Here is a 20,677-nt window from a genome sequence, read left to right on the forward strand (position 1 = left end):
TTTAAGGTTAGTTTATTGGTCACAGGTGATTTGGGTCACCAAAAAATATTTATGCAAGAACAATAAAAATAAATATCTTCAGTCTACAAAATTGTATGTCCTGAGATGGGCTTCTAAGCTAATGTCACTGTTCCATTGTTTTTCTATTGCAGATATGTCTTCTCCCACAATGAAGAAACCTGAAAAGCCTTTGTTTAGTCCTACTTCTCCCCAGGATTCTTCACCAAGACTGAGCACTTTTCCCCAGCATCACCACCCAGGAATCCCAGGAGTTGCACACAGTGGTGAGGGTTATGGAGGAGGAAGAAATACCTCCCTGTTCGTTTGATCTGTTCTCCTTTCCTACAATCAGATTGTGATGCACTTTTGCAGACTTTCTTAGAGACCTAATCCCGTTTATAATACTGATGAGAGTAGAAATGGATGAGGTTGGGAGTATCCTTGCAGGAATGCTCATTAAACTCAGTTCAGGTAGTCTGACTGCTGCAAGTCACTGGAAGGGGTTAGTGAATAAAACAAGCTGTAAACTGCATGAAGAAGCTGACAGAAAAATCCTCCCCATCTTTCCTCCTTCCACCTACATCCTTTTTTATTATTGTTGCTATGACTATGCTGTATTTAAATACCAGAATAAGTAGAATTCAGTACAAAAGAGAAGTCAAAACCATGTTAACTATATGACACAACGAAATAAGTACCAGTGCTTCTTTTGAATACCCTGTCTGTAGAGGTAGAGTCCTGATAAATAGTTTTCAACATCTGTTTTCTGAAATCCATAGTAAATTCGTAGTAAAACTTCACTTAAAGTGTGAAGGAGGCATTTGAAATGTGACGAGTTGCATGTTATCTTGAGGGTTTATCAGGAATGACAGGGAAATTCCAGCATCATAGTTTGTTTAAATTTAGAGGTGAGAGTAACCCTGATTCTGCAGATGAGAACTTAGTCCTCGTAAATGTCCCCTCAGCAGCTCATCATATCTTCTTATAAACTGCATATAAAGGGATTAATTTCTTGAGCAGAGCTGGGTGACTAGAGGAGTAGGGACTTTTTCTTCTTTTCTTTGACATGCAGTTCTGCTTTGAGAAATTTTGGGATTTCTCCATGATTTCAAGTTCCTCTCTTTCAGTTCACGTGTAAGGGTTATTTTCCCCTTAACGTCCACTTATTTTGTATTATGAAAGTGAGCCTGAATGCAGTTTGGTCTCTGTAAGGTTTGCACGATCAGCAAATACTCAAGAACATCAGAGATGACGGGTGAAAGGGAAGGAATAACTTTCTGCTCTCTTGTGTTTGTTTCGCACAGCTCCCACATGTTAGAGCAGTAACTAATGTTTTATGATTAAACTGAACTGGTGGGGCTGTGATTAAAATGCACCTGTCCCAAAAGAAAATTCCATAATCTTTTTTGGTTCTATACTTAAGTGTAGATCTTTATACTTGCTTTAGTGTATAGTTTTTAGATATAAGTATTTCAGTGACAGTCGTAAGCTAATTTGTAAATGAGCTATTTACACACTAGGAAACCTGATTTCTGTCTGCATAGCGTGTTCTATTATGTCAGTGAGCAATGTTTTTGAGATTACCAAGTACGGCAGTTTTGGAACACTCCTACTGTTTTTCTCTTGGTCATATTATGACTTCGTCCCAGCTCAAAAATAGCAAGTCACTTAAAAATTAAGCTAAAAACCCCAAAGATGTGAGAGGTAGTCTGGAAAAGCAGTCTTGGTGTGCTTATGCTGAGTATAGAACCATGCACAGTTTATAAAGTAACTTGCTTCTACAGACACCCCCAGTAATGAAAATGAAAACACCATTGTCTTATCTCCATTTCCATTGAACTCAGTACTTCCTTTTTAATATGTTGCCTAGTAGGTACCCTCTAGATATATAGTAAGGGTGGAAAGTGGGTTGTTGTGCAGTGTGATAGAAGAACACTCCAATTCCAGCCAGACAACTGGGCAGCATCAGGACATGCTGTACATTCCTTTCACTGTGAAAATGTTGCTGGTTGTTTAGACATTACATATAGTCTATAGATAGAGAAGTATGTGTTTGTAGGGGCTGGGAAGAAAGAGAATGCAAAGAAAAATGTGTATAAAGTAGGTACTTTTTTGTTTGTCAGAGATATTTTTATTGGATGTATTGGTTTCCCAGGCCCTGAAGTTGAATGTTCATTAGCATTTTCACAAAGTCCAGCTAAAATTCATGGCATTATTGATGAGTAGTTATTACCCTGTCCCCACATGAGGCAGGTGGAGTGCAATGCAGTGACGAATCACCAACTGTTTCTTAGGACTTGGTGACTTTGCTCTCCTCTGTTGGAGTGCAGTGGAAAAAAGTGTAGGTTTTATTTCTTGAGTAAAATATTTGTTTTGTTTATTTGGGCTCCAGATGGGAAAACTGTGTAATTGAAATGCCTTTTATGCTGGAGAGTGATTACAGTTTAAAGAAAAAATGAAAAATATGATGGCATAACCCACAAAACCAAAGCAAGATACAGTATTTATGAATTTGAATCAATAGTGCTTTCCATTGCCTGGGATGATGTGAAGGGAAGACATGTAAATTTTTCTGTAAAGATGCCATGAAACAGAAGTGAAGTGTACTGATTTATAACTGACTTTTTATTTTTCTTGCTGTAACACAGAGGTGAAGAATTTTAGAAGAAACAAGATGCGAAGTAATTTTAATTTTATTTTATCTTCTCCAGTCATCTCAACTAGAACTCCACCTCCACCTTCACCATTGCCATTTCCAGCACAAGCTATTCTCCCTCCTGCCCCATCTAGCTACTTCTCTCATCCAACGATCAGATATCCTCCCCATCTGAATCCTCAGGATACTCTGAAGAATTATGTACCTTCTTATGACCCGTCCAGCCCGCAGACTAGCCAGGTACTGTAAAACAATGCGAACCCCCCAAAAGAAATCCTATGAGGAATGTGTGTCTTCCAGGGCATCTAGACTGGTATGTCACTAGTTCTGGTCTCAGAGCAAGCTGGGAGCTGTCATATAAGCGATCCAGCAACTTTTCCTGTTCAGCGTGGTTAAATAAATGGCGCAGGTTAGTCCTATCCACTCACTGTTCCTCTGTCAAGCATAAGAAAAAGACTTGTACTGAACGACCTGGCAGCACGAACAGGGCAGGTCCTAGTCCCACACCCCTCCTGCAGGCTGGGTGCCTCTGTGGCTGCGCGGGGCCACTGGAGATGAAGCTCCTGCTGCAGGACAGAGCAAGGAGTGCGTTGATATGTACACACACATGCGTGCACATGCGTGGAGATAAAGATATGTTTATGAAAATAAATTCTGGCAAAGTAATGCTTGCCATGTCTCATATGCACGTAATATTTCTTTGCACAGACGCAAAAACATTACTGTAGCGATCACAGCACAGACCCACAAAACTGTTTTTTCTTCCTTTTGTAGAGAGCATGCAGTAACAGATGAATGCCTGGCTGCTACAGTGCTTCAGACTTGTGTCTGATATGGGAAACTAACGTCATTTTCATTAGTGAAGTAATTTGTGAAGGACTGGGTGCAAAACTGCTTTCCATGATAGCATCAACACATAGCCTTAGCATGTGATCTGTGCTATAGGATAAACTGAAGTTGAGACTTGGACTGTCAATACTCGGAATTTTTCCAGTGTCAGTGTAATGTAATCTTTACTGCTCAGGATGTTATTTATTTTTGATGCCTTGTCTGACAGGCTCCTGTGGAGCCCTGTATCTTGTGCTTTAGCACGTTTTTTGAAAAAGCTTTGGGACTGTAAACTGAAGAGACAATGGTCAGGTTTTCCTGCTCCTAAGAGTTAGGTTCGTTTGGAAGGACGGTCTTATCAGGGATGAAGGGGTTGCTGTGACAGCATTTTTTTGGGACTTTGTTTTGTTTTGTTTTTCACCAATAATGACAGGCCTTTCAGCATGCATTTCAGGCACAACGGCAATAGAACTTGAGACTGAATCAAATGTTCTATGTTGAATAACAGATAGAGCCCCTCTGGGCTGTTCAGAAGGTCATTGTGGCTGTTGTCACCATGCTCTGGTTGAGCTGCATGACTTTCTACATATTAAAAAAAAATAAAAATGAGTCCCTAAAATAAAAATTTACTTTGAAGGGAGAAATCCTAACTATGTGATTTTTGTTGGTTACAATATTAATGCAAATTAAACCAAAAAGTGAAAGTGGAGTATGTCGGCTTTCGAATATAAATTGCTATCTGTGCATGGATTAAAAGTCTTTCAGTCCCATATAGCATTTTTGCTGAGACTCAGCTGGGAATGTTGCATGCAGGACCTGATTTTAATTTGTGTAAAATTTCCATGAATAACAAAGTCTAATTAAGACATCCATTAAAAGTCCTTAACATTAATTCAGTGCAGAAAATCTTAGAGTTCTGTTGAATTTTTTTTTTTCAAACTGATGTCTTAATTAGGCGCTATTAAGGGAAAAATTATGTAAATTAAAATCAGGCCCTTACTGTTATGCATTTCTTTAATTATTCAGTGCTTGTTTTACTTACATTTTGATTTCTTATATATGTTAAAAGAGCAGATTAGGTGATAATCTGTCTGGATTGTTCAGTGTTCTGCTTTGGATCATTGCTGAGAAAATACAACATCTAAATGAAGCATCTGACTTTCTTTCAGACAGTTGACAAATGTGCTGTCTTGTGATTTTAACATTGGAGAGTATATTCATTGAGCAGGAGACACACTTTCAACTCTTTGCTCAACAAGAGTCTCACTCTCTTCCCTCATCTACGGTTGAAAGATTAATCTTTAGACCTTTAAAGATGAATTTTTACTCTGCTGATTTTTTTCAGAGTAGTAGCAAACTGAAAACACTTCCAGTACTTGTGTTGTGGCACCATAGGGAATAACAGGCGAAACTGGCCTCAATTTACTACTTTCGTCACCTTTCATAACCTTTGTATTGGGGTAATATTTTTCATTTCATTTGATGTTTGATTTAGCTCCTGACAAGAGGGGACAGGGTTGAACAACACCAAGTATGGGATTCCAGGCATCTGCATCAACTACTCTCCACGATTTATTATCATTAATCACTATTATTAGTGGATTCTCTTTTAAATTTAATTCTTCAGAGTTCACCTCTGAGATATTCTGTACATTAGAGGAGCTGCATAACCAGTCAAAATATCTCTAAATAGAACAGTTAAAAGATGGCCGTACAAAAAATAAACCAGCAAGAATAAATTTTTGTTTAGGAAGAGAAGAAGCTGCCGCCTGTGAAGTTTCAGTGACAAAAGGGAATTGTTCTGATACAATGGCATGCTTTAAGCCAAACCAGTTTGTCTTTTCTAAATAAAACATGAATTTTTATTCAAACAAATTTAGTTATTATAACATGCAAAAATGCATCTGTAGGAATACCACATCAAATTTAATTATACTTTCCCACCTCAAAACATATTCATTTGGATTTCAAAGGAAGAGCTATGATGATAGTTTTAATTTCAGCTTTAGAAATAGAAAGGACGGATACCCTGACAGCATTTACCTAAAATGAACTGATCCTCCCCAACGTCTTTCAGTAATATGCTAATTTAGATTGTTACGACAAGCAACTGAGATGCCTTGTACTCCCCACAGCAATTTTGAGATTAATTACATTACTGTTGCACTGATTATAGTGAGACAGTCATGCTATTCAATGGAATACTTTAAGTAAGATTAGTTTAAAGATATAGAGCTCCCATAGGTTTCCACTATGGGTGGGAAGTAGTGGGCAATTTTCTTGACATAACGTTAAGTACTCCGAATTATGTGTGATGAACAGTCAGGAAGTTCAAACAGGCCCTTTGGCTGCAGTGAAAAATGATTCAACAATGGATGATCCTAAACAAAAGAAAGCTGTGGCTGTTGGTTTCATGCATATCTGCTTTTTATCCCCTGTTCAATCTGGAGAATAAATAAACAAATGTACTGAACAGAAGTGGACATTGTTACAGAGAATCACAGAATGTTAGGGATTGGAAATGACCTCAAAAGATTATCCAACCCCCCCACCAAAGCAGGAATATAGATATTAGAATATTGTTAGATATAGAGCTGGACTTGCCCCCAACTAATAGTCTGAAAAGTTCCCAAGGTTTTGAGAACTGCTGTACTTTCCTCTAATTAAGTCATTCTGCTGAGCCCTTTTTATTACACTTATTTCAATGCCTTTCTTCTCAGCTAGGCATGCGTGTTACTGGATGAGATTCTGTGTGTGAGTATGTATCCAGATCATGATGGGGTATTAGTCAGTTAAATTGATACTGGTTGCTAGCTGTAAGTTTCAGCAAAAACTTATCGATTGGTATGTGTCTGATCCACCTACAGTGTCTATGCATCTACAGTGTATTGAGGTTTTCAAAGATACCAAAAATTTTGAACATGTATTTCCTTTTTGAAAAATTCCAGATGTGTCTCTTTTAATCTTGGAAAATATTACCTCCTATGTGTGCATGTACACATGTGCATGCACTCACACAAATCTGCACACACTTGAAAACATTAATATTCGAGAGTATATGAACAAATATACACTATCAAAATCCAATGAGCCTGAACAAATCATCAAGCACAGCAACACTTGTGTGGTTCAAGTTAAAACCAAAAGCCCCAAACTTAATGCCCCGTGGAGTTAAATGGAATAATTTCCTGATTAAGGTGTGGTGAATCACAGAAGGGTCAGCAAGTTTGATGAAGGAAACGACAGTAAAACAGACAGTTAAGGTGAATCCTGCTGAAGAACATCCTGGCATCAGTGAGAAATTTTTTTTCTGACTGAACCAAGCAAACAGGAGTAGAAAATCTTGCAAGCCCTTTGAGTTTGGATTATGAAGGGAACAGTTTACAGATAACCTTAAATCAAATTTTGTGATATTTTTTGATAAAATATGCAGTTTTCAGTGGCATGGTTAAACTGCCTCCAGATTGGGGGAGTTAAGTATTAGACCCTTTTCCTTTTACAATAAATGGCTTACACTTGTTACATACTACAGTCCAAGTGAACTGCTCTCCACATACTGACTAAAATTCTTGGGTTTCTTACAATGTACTTTGTGGCAACGTGTGCTAGTTTGCAGATTTATCTTTTTAATGGTTTTATCTTTGTCTGAAGACAGAAATATCTGAACTGCTTGAGAAGAGCTGCTTCTGGAAGCTGCTGAGGCCACTTATTTTCCTCTCATAATTGATTGAGTTATTCAATTTTTTGTTCGATGAAAGATAGGCACATTCTTCAGGAATGCCAGGCAGATGTTTTGTTGTTCTTCAATACAATAACAGCAGTCATTTAGCAGCCAGGAGGTAATCTTGTGAGGTTCTGTTTGGGCTGGTCAAAGGATTTCCTGTTGGTTCCTGGGAGAATACTAGCAGAGTAAGTTGACACAAGTGTTTATGTGTGCATGTGGTTTCTTTGGTATATCTAGCACCTTTATTTCTTGACATTTAATAGTTTTCAGCTTCTTGGGAAAGTCTTTCCTTGTAATTTTTAAGAAATTGTTGAAGATTAAATATGGCAATGTGCTGTTTTCAGTTGTAATTGGGAGGCAGAGAATACTAGCTTAACTGCATCTACTGACAAGGCATTTAAAGATTTAACTGCAGTTGTAAATGATTACTTTGTATTTAGTTTCTCATTTTTAGTTTATTAAATGCAGAGTTATGTCTCCATAGTGCATGAAATACCGTTTAACCCAAAGATATCTCTTTGAACAAAGAGATTTCCTTTCCCATACTTGTGAAACACAAACTTACCCTGTTGTTAAGGAAAATATACAAGGAAACCTGGTATTTCCTTATGCTCTACCTGTTGATGAATAATTCAGATTTTGTGAGCTCAAAGGTAAAATTGTGATCAGGATGGAGGACTCTGTCTAGAGTGCCTCATGATATCTGTGTCTGAACATGGGCTGCTGAAGCTCTGCAGTTCCTTTCAATTTCAGCAGTGTTACATCAAGAAGAAAATGCTTTCTCAAATGGTTTAGTCAGAACTTTGTATATCAAATACCCTGATTGCTCTCAGTAAGTAGTACAGAAGTTGTCAGCTAAGAACTGGCAACAAGGTGTTTTTTCTAAAGGTAAATCCTCAAGCAGACAGGTAGCTGCGTGTCATACCACTGGAAGGTTTTGTGTGGCATCTCCCAGTGAGGACTGTGTAAGATGTGCGGTAGCAATGACTCCTCAGGTTGCAAGTGTAGGGAAACTAATGAGATTCATCCTCATGAAAGGTGGAGGGGACACTATAAAAAGGTGAAATACATTTCTGTTGCTACCCTACTGTCCAATCGCAGAAAGGAAATCTGTATAGCCTTGCGTCTTGTTAAACAAATGCCTTATGCAACCCACCAGGTTCAACTTGAGGAGGAATTGCCATATGGTACCTCTTACAGTTTCACTAGCAGTGCTCTAATAATACCATTCCCTTTGAGCAGAGTCTCAAAGGGACAGCCTCCTGTATGATTGAGATGTCTCCAGTGGGAGACTGACATGGCCATTGGATGTTTACAGGTGATGTAACATCAGGGTGCCCTAGGCAAAAGCTCTACTTTTACCTCTACTGAGGTAAAAGGTTGGGTTTGTGTCACAAAATGCAAAAAAAAAACCCAAAAACAAAAAAAGGGGGGGGGCATGTTTAGAAAAATGGAAGATACTTCTTCCAGTTTCTTGTACATTTTGTGAAACCTCCATCACCCTCTGTGGATATCACAGAGCACAATGGCATGGACTCAAAGACAGAACTTATTTGCCATCATCTCCAGGTTCATAGTTGTGGCTAGTAGACAACTGTTAAAACAAGATATTTGGTACATGAGCAGGGGACCAAAATGAGCAGAACTGGATCTTCTACAGCTTCATCAACAAAATTATTTCCATCAATGGTCTCAAGACTACACTGCCATAGGGTTTTCCAGTGATGTTCTTCACCACAGTATCTGAACTTTGCCATTACAAAGGACTGTTGGGAAGAAATGGGTGTTGAGAAGAAATGAGTATTCCAAACACATTGAATCCAGTTTGACCGCTCATTGGTTGATCATGTGGCTATAATACAGTAACCTTCTTTGGAAACACAGAGTTTCTATTGAAAAACTTGTGTTTTGAGATGCAAATATATTGTTTTCTAGGTATAGTGGTTAGCTGGAATAATGTAGTTTTTATTAAACCCTGAAACTTCTTTCTGAAATACCTACAGCAGTATCACATGTGGCTGCACCTAGGGCAGGCACAGGATTAAGATGATTTCTGGCCTTTGTTGATTATTTCTTTGAAGATGCTTTGTATTTCAGATTCAAAGGAAAATTGGAATTATTTTATTTGGAATTTGGAGTTATAATTACAATTATTTTGTAAAAAAAATATATACTGTGCAAATTTAAATATAAAATATATTTTATAAATTAAGCAACTTCATAGTTTATGTGAATTGTTTAATATGTATATCAGTTATTACTATGTTTGGATATCTCATCTGTAGATGTTAGTGTTGCCATTTCACTATAGCATCAGAAAGATTTTTTTAACACTGGAAGAAATGACCTATATGGCAAAACACTGTCCTAAAATGTACCTGAAGACCTAAGGTGCAAATGTGCTGATATTTGGGCAAGTATGTGAACAGAAGTCTGAGAGGATGTTGATTAATTACCGATTATAAATATGGTAGTAAAATCCCAGCAGGGAAAAGAGATATAGTGAATCTTGATTTTAAGAAAGTCCATATTCCCATTGTTACAAGTTTCTGTTCAGACTTCATACCTAAGGATTAACTGAAAGTGTGCATACTGCACACAATCAGATCTTAACAGTCTGAGAGTTTGAGTTAACTTATGTTACAGCTACGACAGCGAATACAACTCGTCTTTGACTCTGGGCACATGAGTGGATTAATCTGTGGCAATTCATGATGGTGTGAGTTAAAAAAGCTGGAAAAAGTTACACAGATCTGAAAGTCAAATTAGCTTCCCATTGAACAATAGAAAAATTGTATTTGTATAAATTGGGGCTAAATTTGCCAGACCTTCATTGTGTTTGCTTCTTTCCCTCTCCCATTCTCAAATGCACAGCTTGTTTATCTAACACAGTTGCCTCCATGCAATTTGCTTGAGGTTTATGCCTCAGGCATCATCTCTCTGTGAATCCATCACACAGGCATATTGATGCCGTAGTTGATGGTAACAGTTGATTTTTCACATGTAATTCATTTGTCTGTAAGAATCTCTTCAGGGAAAACTGGAATTAGAACCTGCAACTTGTTTTAAATAAAGACAAAATTAATTTGTATTAAATGATGTGCTATAGATATTTGCATTTATAATTCAAGTGGGTACTGTCCAAACAGAAACAGGGTAAAATACCTTTTGACATAACTGCAACAGTTAAAAGGAGAACAAGTCACAGAAGCTATTTCTAGCAGCCAGTTTTCAATAGGATTATGAACTGACAACTTCAGAGAGCTGCTTCTAAGCAGAGAGTTTCTGGTTTTGCACTGGAAACCTAGAGCAGGACAGAGAACTTGTGGCATCTGAGAGAGATAACGTTCTTGGGCTTGTACTGCTATCAACTACCACGGTACAGAGTCTAGACCTTAATTTCAAAAACTGTTAGTTTTGTGTGTGTGAAGATAACCATGGAAGTGTGAATCAGGTGCAAACTAGTGCAGCAATGTCAGCATCAGTCTGAAGACACACTTAAGCAATAACTCTGAGACAATTATATTATCTTTTTATTTAGGTCTACTTTATAATCTTAAGCTACAAACTGATTATGTTAACTTAAATATCAGTTTTGTTAACTGCTTCACTGCATGCAAGAAAGACAAGTACGGACATTTCAGGAAGGTTTTTTATGAGTGATATTCAGGTAACAGAATCTAGGAGTGTACAAGACTGGTTTTCATAAACTCTGTTTTCAAATGTAGCACACCTAGGGAAAACACTGAAGTTTTGAGAATATGTCATGTGTACCATTTCCTATGACAAGCTGTGTCAAAGGGAGTACCTAAGTTCATATGTGAAAGACAGTTAAGATTCTTGAAGAAGAATTATGTACGTAAAAGTCCTGGTACTTATATACCTACCTATAACTGAGGTTAGTTAAAAATTTAAATACAGGAAACTTGCAGTATGGTGGGGGAGAAGTTAGGTTCTTAGACACGGTACACCAAGCTCTGTCTTGTGTGTACTTATCCCTTCTTGTGTTATCTTGTTTGCCGAGCAGCAGCACTTGAGCAGTTGTTGCAATATGCAGTATTTGACATTACTGCAAAATTTTAAAACAAATGTTATGTTACAAACATTAAAATAGAGCTAAAGTACTTCAAAAAGAAAAGAATAGATGTTAGAGATTACAAAAAATAAAAACAGAATAAATCATAAAATGCAGTTAGAAAATACTTGTGGAAATGTGACAATATGTAACAAAATTGTTAAGAGGCAGGTTACTAGGTTACAATTGCATTTGAAATCTAATGTGCAGTCAGAGTCTGAAATGTTGCAGCCATGGGAATTAAAATTACTGAAATGTTGGAGCCATAAGAATTAAACTTACTGAAGTAACAAGTTTTCCCTTTTCTTACTTCAAAGGTTTTGTTTTTCTGTCTAGAGCTTGTAGCCCTCAGTTTCATTGTATTATGACTTCACTCAATTTTACATATAGGACAGATATGGAATAATGCCCACCATTTAAGAAGACATTAAGAAAAAGAAAAGAAATGCAGACACTTGATGGGGGGGTCATAAACCACACCTCAAATCACGTGCAAATTCCCTGTAGATTTCAAAAAGGACAAGATTTCACATTATGTATTGCTCAGGAAAAAACATGGTTTATGCGAGAATGGTGTGTAAGTATATTCTGCATCTTATAACTCGGCAAAGAAAGGGTGTGCTCATTTGGCCCATATGCACAAAGACTAAGCTGGGGTCTATGTAAGCCATTGCATTCCTGTTGACCAGGATCACTAGGGAACAGTAGAAGGTGATACTTTGGTGTAAATTGACCTGGTCTCCAGCTGTGTCCTTCTAATTCATTCGAGTCCGACTGTGGAGACAGAGCTGTTTTTGGAAGCTGATTGCACTGGCTGTTTTAATCCATAAACTCTCTGGAATCTTCTTTCTTAGTTTTCAATAAAAGTTGGTCATTTTGATAAGGGATTCTCAGTTGTTTTTGTGATATGTTAACACACCACATGAGATAAGGCTCCTAAGGTAGCCCTGTGGTCACAGGTTAGTGCCTCCGCCTAGGAGCTACGAGACGCAACTGAGAGGTGGTAGTCCTCCCAGCAGACTGTGTGGACAGCTGGGCTGCCAGGGCGGGAGAGGGGGCTTGCCTCTGCAGCAGGCTTTCCAGAAATATACTGAAAATCTAGTTCAACATAGGAAGCAGGTTTTACTGACAAGAGTTGCAGTGTTCTAGAGAAAAGATTATTATAAGGTCTGTCTATATTTCTGACAGTTTTCACCATAAATGCTTCAAACCGTGTCATGGTCCCTTACCTATGACAGAGCCTGTTTTATTGAAACATCGAGATGTCTCGGGTTGAACTCTGTACAAATCTCGGTCAGCAAGTCAGGATACTTCCCTTTAAGTTTTGGAGTATCTTGGGTCATTTTTATGGGGAATTTATTTTAGTTAACTCTTAAAGACTTTTTGAATTTATGTTAGTTAAAATTTTCATTTTGTTCTAAGGCGGATGGAATCAGATTTCTGGTCTCCAAGAAATCTGGTTTTAGAGGCTGGCAGGCCTTTAAAATAGAGCCCACAAAATAAAATTCCCTAAATGACTGCCAGGATAGATCTCAAACAAAGTGGACTTACTGACACATACTTAATATATGACTGTAATATGAAAGTGTAATTTGTATTCTTGAGGAAAGACCTCTGTAATTACTAAGTTCCCCACTTATGACCCATTGGTTGCGTAAGCGTACAAGAAGACGCTCAGTAAATTTTTAGGCCACATTATTCTCTAAAAATTTTCTCATATATATTCTGACACATCCCATTTTCATTTCAAGTATGCATAAGAGATATCTATCTAACAGTTAAGTTTATCTAGTGAAAAAACTTAATGTTGCATGACAATTACTTGGGGAAATTGTGTTATTTGTGAAAGTATTGTCATTCCTTTGAATCTGTGCTGCTTTGTTAATTTGAAGCTACTTTGACAGCTGACACTTATTCTTTTTACTAAACTTCTAGTAGTAACTTCTCAGTCTACACAGCTAGTAACAGGAATGAAAAAGTGGTAAATACCACCTGATTTCTATATTCGCAAGTTCTTGAAATTCCATGTCCCCATCCCATTCCAACACCCCCCTAAACACAGAGTTATGTTTAGGAGGTGGCTTTTTTTTTTTTTCGTTTAGAGAGGTAGTTTGTTGGCCACTTGAGTTGGTCTACATTTTTACTGTTATTTTTCATTGTAAAGTTTGTGATTTTAGAGAGGGAAATAGTCTGCTAACTGCTTAATGTTTCTTTGAATGCAAGGTTTGTCTCCATTTGCACTTACATTTTCTAGTGTTTTCTTCTAGCTTAGTTTTAGATGTCCTAAAGAACAAGTGTCTCACTTGGGTGCATTTGCAAAATCTAGTAGATCATACTGCCATTAATTTTAAATTTCCTCCTTCTTGATTTCATTCCATTACCTCGAGTTTAGACTTCCTGTACTTTCAAAATAATTCCTTCCTCTTCTATGTGTTTATACTCTGCACATACTTGCAGTAATTGTCTCAGACCTGTTATTATTTCATTACCATAGTCATGCTTACCTCTTTTAACCTTTCCTTGTAGGAGTTGAATCAGGTCCTTTATCAGTCCATTTATTACTATGAGTAATCTGAAAATTGACAAGATCCTTCTGCTAATAAGATTCTGTGTTTTTTACCTTGTATGGGTGTATTTTAAAGTACCTACAGTTCACAGAACACACGATCAGTTTAAGATAAATATTACCAGCCACTGTTGAAAATCCTAGTTACCACTTGCTAATTTTTACTACAAGTTACTTACTGTCGCAGTATTTGCAGTCCTGCAGAATGTGTAAGGCAGGTTTACGCACTGGATAGTCATATGTATTTATGGGTGAACATCACCAAATTCAGATGTGCCTATATGCACACCTTGATGACCTCTACCATAAGGTCATATGCAGAATCCTCTTGTATCTATGAAAGAAGTGTCTTTGTTTATTATGCTCCTGACTTGCAAAGTTTCCATTATTTAGCACTTCTGTGGTTTTGGTAGGTGGCATTTGGCCAGATGTTATGACGTATGCATTATACTGAATCATATCCTAACCCTCTCCGCCACTACTAAACATGTGAATTATTAGTTAGCCTTCCAGTATGTGTAATCTCTATGGACAGCTGTGGTCAATTCTTGGTTATGCTCCAAGCCAGAGTGGTATGGCATGTGAAAACAGAGGTTTTGTATCATTCATTTGCTCTTAATACTTCATACATTAGGGCCTATGCCTGGTCAGTTTAATCCTGCTGGTGTGGGATTTACTGTGGTTCGCAGCCACTGTGTGAAGAGCAAATATATTTCGAAACAATCTGATGGATGTTGCATCCAAAAAGAAAGCAAGCTTACCAAAAAGTACTGCTACTTAAGCATGTGCTACCTATCTGAGGAGGGATCTGCCTGCTGAAAACACCGCATAGAAATTCATAGCTTTGTTAGAACAGTGCATTCCAGCACACAAGTACTATGGTGATGGGCATTCTGGAAAACCATAAGTTAGGTGGGTAGGTTCCTTAAACGAGATGTGTATGTTTCACAAGGCATTCTTTTGGTTTTGTTTTGTAGCCTAACAGCAGTGGTCAAGTAGTAGGGAAAGTGCCTGGCCATTTTACTCCAGTTTTGGCACCCTCTCCCCATCACAGTGCGGTGCGACCTGTGGCCCTGACCATGACAGATACTAAACCCATCACTACATCCACTGAAGGTGAGGCATCTTCACCTACAGCAACCAGTAAGTATTTCTTTAGGAAACAAAAAATGTCCATCAAAGATTCGATATGATTTCAAATTGAGGCCAGAAAAAGGCGCCTTTTCCTACTATTTGACCAAGTGGGTGCTCATCATTTTACATGGAGAGCAAAAGTGATCTGACTGCAAAGCTTTTCCTCCCAAAATTTCAACAACTGCATCATGTTACATGAACCAAAGTTTGTGACATGACAACCAAAATGAAAGGGAAAAGCCTGCATATTTGACCACTGTTCAAGAAAAAGAAAACGTGGTTATTCATCTAAGGTGGACATTATTAAGACATTGAGAAGCACACCCAGACAGCAAGGTTTTACAGTGACCCACAGACGGAATTCCAAGCAGAGATTGGATAATTTGCTACTCAATGAGCTTTCCTACAGAAATCAAGCCTTGTTACAACGCATACTGAATCCGAGTTATGACAATTGCATGTTGATATAGGTTGTGTCGTTTCTAGCAAAAACAACTGATGTGGCAAAAGACAACTTTAATTCCTTGTTGTTGCTGCAATGGATGGTAGATCCACTTTGTTTTTTTAAAAAAAAAAAACAAACCCAAAACTCAAACCCTAACTTAAACATTTTAAGCTTTTTATTAATATATGGGACCATATTATTTATCCTATTATCTTCAATGGAATTGCGATTTTGGAAAGAAGAGCAAAGATTTTACTATGTAAAGGGTACTTTCTCTTCCAAATACTCATCTTGTGCTCAATGATGCAGAATGTTGCTTTTAAACTATTTTGTGCGTTTCTGTTGTCTTTGAACTTTTGTTTGGACCTGAGATGGCCAGTGTTACCAGTATTTATCAAAGTGGTGAAGATTTTTAGGAAACACTTCCAAACATACACTTTGGAAGAAAACTTACCAGTCTTTAAAAATATTAATCTCTTTAGGGTCCCTTATGTTAAAATGACTTGCTTTAGACCTGTTTAGTATTTGAACTGTGAATCTAGTCCCTAACTTTTGGTCTGTCATTAATGGAGACCATAAACTCTATATTTCTTAGGTGCTTTAAATCTTTTCATTACAATGTGAAGCAGAGATGAGCACAGGAGTGGCTGAGATGCAAAGGAGAAAGATAGGTTATACCTTTATTATAAAAGGATAGTAATAACTTTTGGACAAACTATTGTTTAAGTACAAACAAATAATTATATGGATAGATTTACAGAAGAATTTTAGCTGTTCCTTTAGTATAGCAGAAGTTTCGTTAAAAGGTGGTAGAGTATGTCTGTATCCTCCCTGGTAGTTTGTGGTACAGTTCCTGCACCTTTTAAGAAGAGTTAGTTTCAGCAGCAAACAAGAAGCTATTGCTCCAACAGCTTTTGGTCCAGAATAGAAACAGAGAATACATAGTTTATGTGTAGTTTCAAGTATTTGTGGTTTCATCCTGCTTCCTGTTTGACATGATTGTGCCTGGCCTAAATCGCTGTCTTAGATGAAGTCAGAGTTTCTAACATAAATGGCAAAAAGAACAAATACAGTGTCAGAACAGTGTTGGGATGTTTTCTGGTAATTTGACCATATTATTCACCATTACAGGAAAATATACCTAACCTGTTCATTGTCCTACTACTAAAGGAAAAATTTGAACTGAATTTTCAAATTAAGTTGGCACCCAGTTTCTTGTGCAATTCACTGGAACTTGGGTACCTGATTCCCTGTGAATCTTAGAACATCTTGGCTTAGATATTTGAAATAAGACCTCCTCATGCTTCCACAGCAGTGTGCGAGTAACTTCTTGCCTAAATGTCCTACATCTGTCACTACAGCATGCAAATATTAATAAAAAAAATCCTATATACAAATTTTATTTGAGTGTGCCAGTTCTGCATATATGATAGCATATAAATGCTACATGTTCAGAGTGTTACGATTTTCAGAGCAGTGCAGTAGTCGTTCTGCTTGGTAAAGCCTTTTGAAACTGGATTGGTAACTGTAAGAGCAAAAAAGTGAAGGAACATAGCTTGTTGATGAAGAAAATAGCAAAAGATGAGTGATCATGTCCTGCTGATATATAATTTATTTATGAATACATATAAACAGTGTTATCAGCCATAATAGACCTGCCACAGAGAATGCTAATATTAACTTCATGAAAAATCAAGAATAATGTCTTTTAAGGCATAGTTTTACTTTTATTTGCAATAACTGATTGATTGGTTCAAAATATATAGATAACATATGAATCTATATAACATGTGTGGCCAACAAGTTATGATTATTATTCTGTCTGATGAGAATAAAATGGCAAATAATTAGCACTGCTTTTCATTCTGAAGTGCAATAGCAGAATTGTTTTGAATGAGAAAGAACAGCAGGCTTTGATAATATTTGGGGAACCCTGTGGCCTCCACCGTAATTTCCTTCTAATAAATGATTAATTTTTATGACAGTTTTTCAGTAAAGCCTGTTTACTGTATAAAGCTTTTTTTTTTTTTTTTTAATGTAATGGATTTCATTTGCTTGTATTTGCTGTGTGACTTTAATACTAACAGGCCAATTCTGTAAGTACTCCCATCTAGCTCCTCGCTGGCATCCTTGTGTATGTCTGTTCAATTTTAATATTTTGCTTTATCTGCCAGCAAGTTTGCAGGTTGTAAAGTTGCAGTGTGGACACCTCCACACTGGAAAGTGGAGTAAGACCACCTATCTCATTTCATAAATGCCACGAGAAGCCATGAGAGGGTAATGGCTTTTAGGGATTACTGACAGAGGCCAGACAGGAATGTGACCTACAGGTGAAGTATCCATATCCTGTAACTAATCTTAGGGTCACATGCCATTCCCTTTCTCCTCAGAAATGGATTTCTTTGGTCTTCTATACCAGATAGTGAAAGACTGCCTTAAATTTCCCCCCTGGGACAACAAAAATATAAATATTTAACTCATAAGGGAGTTGAATATTTAATATTATATTGCACAGTTAAATTATCTCCCTTCTCATGAAAATACTAATCATGTTACATCCTGTTTGTAAAGGCCTGTAAAGATACATTTCATGACACATAAGTAAACCTAGCTTTTGATTCCAATTTTTGTTGTTATTTTACAGTTTTGTGATGGACCTTCACAGCACTAAGAATAATAAGTGTGCACTAATATTTTCTTCCAACATTGTAATTTCAATGATTTCACTAGTGCCTTAGATTGGTGTAATGGAAATGAGAGTAAGGCTCATGATTCCTTCAAATACGTTCATTATTTAATCACTTAAAAAAATGAAAAACATATTTATCAGAGGTTTTTTTATTTAACGAGATATATCTTTATGATTTACATATGCAGCTTCCATTGAAGTTTCTAGGAATTTACACATGCCTTTCCAAATTTGGCCTTTTTTTCTTTTGCATTCTATGAAAGTTTAAACAAAGGAAAAACACAGACACATCCTATACATTGCAAAATCGTAACTCTGGATCTCTCATATTTGTACTGTACCTGCACAGGGTAATAGTTATGATAGGTTGGTATTTTTATCAATCTGTTTTGTTCTTCCTTAATCAGCCTACACAGCCTCAGGCACATCCCAAGCCAATCGATATGTGGGACTAAGCCCAAGAGACCCATCCTTCCTACACCAGCAACAGGTGGGCAAGTTTCACGTAGGTGTAATGATATAGAGAAGCTTTTGCGATATTACCTTCCTACTTGCTGCCACTGTTATTGTGGATTAGACTGGGATCCTAAGAGTTTCAGTATTTGTCATCTGATGACGAAGTTTATTCAAAACAAAACAATCCTTTAAGAAACATCAATTTAGCATATGCTTTATTTCTTAAATTTGGGCCATCTTAAGGAACTTTTAATAATATTTCTTACTTTTGGTTTCAAGAGCTTATACATGTAATCTTTAATAGGAATTCAGGAAAGAGAATGAGGTGTATAAGGTACAAATACTAATTTCAATTTCAAAAATAAGCAAATTTCCAAAGCAAAAATTTCAACTTATTATTTTCAAGCTACTTTGCTGTTTTTTTTTTTTTTCCCCCAGGTGTTTAAGGCTACATTTCTTCATTTTAGTTCTAGAAGATGAATTATAAAACCAAATTCTCAATGCAACACATCATCATTTCTAGTTTAATAGGTTTAAATTGGTCTGCTGATTTCAAACATGATAAAACCACATTTTTGTTCTAGTTTCTTACATCATTTATGTTTCAAGTAGCATTTTAAATTTCACATCTCATTAATGCTGTAAATTTAATGCAAATGAAGTGTTTACACAAACTGTGAAAATATACAGCTGAGATTAACGATGGCTTACAAACAGATTAGCTTCAGTCAGTAGCAATGCCATGCATATATAGAAATGCTATATTCCTAGTAACAGGAATACATTGAGACCTTTTAGGATTTTAACATATTTTATGATGTGTTTTTGTGTTGCTCTTAGATCTTACCAGTAGAGGATTTTGAAATTAACAGCATGTAAAATGTTGTAAGGAAAAAAGCTGAACATGGCAGTAAGGAAAGGGCTGTTAAATAGTCCATGGCATTTATTATACTGTATTTTTTTCCCAGGCTTGGGTTCCTGGCAACAGTTGGTACAAAAACCTGTTTAATTTTTCAGTAACACCTACCTATTCCGTGTTTGCTGAGATATAGCTGAAGTGTGCTTCATCTGGAACTCCCTGTTCCTGCCCACTCCCAGGGTGAGATGGCAGTATGTCCATTTTAAAGGTCACCACATGGAGAGTTCAGAGAAAATCATAAAGATGAGCATTTATTCAAGATAGTTCACGCTTTGCCAACTTTTCTTTTTAACCAGTGAGACCTAACTGGAAACATCTGTACACTTTTATGAAAATACAAAATGACAATTAGTGGTTTTGCCAACCATTCATTTGTCAGTAAATTTTCTGGTGTATTGCTTTTTTTTTTTTAACCTCTCAGAGATTGTTGTGTTATGAAATGTGTTATAATTACTATAACATGGTTCTTTTTAAAAGATACGCAGTGTATGTTTATTGCATCTTAAAACACACTGTGACTCTCTTTTTAAACACAGTGCATGTAATTTTTTAATTTATTTTCATGTGAAGTTTTACATAGTATCCTTTGAAAAGTCTCTGACATCCAGTTAATTTGGGTATATGCAATATTTCTTTTTTCACTACATCTTTTTAGATACTTTTTTTTTCCCTACAAATTTGCTAATGCTTAAGCCCACTCCACCTTCTTCCAAGTTCATTGAAAGAGTTATGAACTTCTTGTTACATGCCAGAAGGTAGTGGCAGCACGGTTGATTTTCTCTTGGCTGAGTTTATGATTTGTAAATCATATATTGCTTATTTAGTGCATCTTCTGTATAGTTTTGGCTTTGTTTAGGTAGAAATAAATTTGGAAATTTCAGCATTCATTGGACCACAAAAATGAGAGGGATCTCAAGGATCATCACAGACTTTGTTGTCTACATGAACTGTGTCTTATACTCCCTTTCATGGTAAAACATGTGGCAGATGGCTTAGGGGGAAGGGGAAAGTAAATTAGGTCTCACATACACTTCACAAACAGAAAAATTCTTCAATGCCACTGTGTGAAACCAACATTTTAACTTCTGAAGTATATTGCTTCATAGTCTCGTTATATTAATTCCAAAATAGCAATTGGTGACTAGAGAGCCATATATAAATTTAAAAATCATGTCATTGTTTCAT

At 36.7% G+C, this 20,677-nt stretch overlaps 1 protein-coding gene across 9 annotated transcripts in view; it reads left to right on the plus strand.

Moving 5' to 3' along the window:
* NFIB (nuclear factor I B) overlaps window positions 1–20,677 on the plus strand; it is a 273,057-nt gene that overhangs the window by 234,308 nt on the left and 18,072 nt on the right. For 3 of the 9 annotated variants that reach the window (XM_086480258.1, XM_086480257.1, XM_086480261.1), the window contains exons 7-10: window positions 153–284; window positions 2,712–2,896; window positions 14,827–14,992; window positions 18,525–18,607. In XM_086480258.1, the coding sequence (XP_086336384.1) occupies window positions 153–284; window positions 2,712–2,896; window positions 14,827–14,992; window positions 18,525–18,607 (566 nt within the window). Of the gene's footprint in view, window positions 1–152; window positions 285–2,648; window positions 2,897–14,826; window positions 14,993–18,524; window positions 18,608–20,677 lie in introns of all 9 variants that reach the window. The other 6 variants (XM_086480263.1, XM_086480264.1, XM_086480265.1 and 3 more) reach the window with 3 other exon arrangements.

The sequence above is a fragment of the Leptosomus discolor genome, chromosome Z (genome assembly GCF_034619465.1).
Source record: "Leptosomus discolor isolate bLepDis1 chromosome Z, bLepDis1.hap2, whole genome shotgun sequence".
NCBI lineage: Eukaryota > Metazoa > Chordata > Aves > Leptosomiformes > Leptosomidae > Leptosomus > Leptosomus discolor.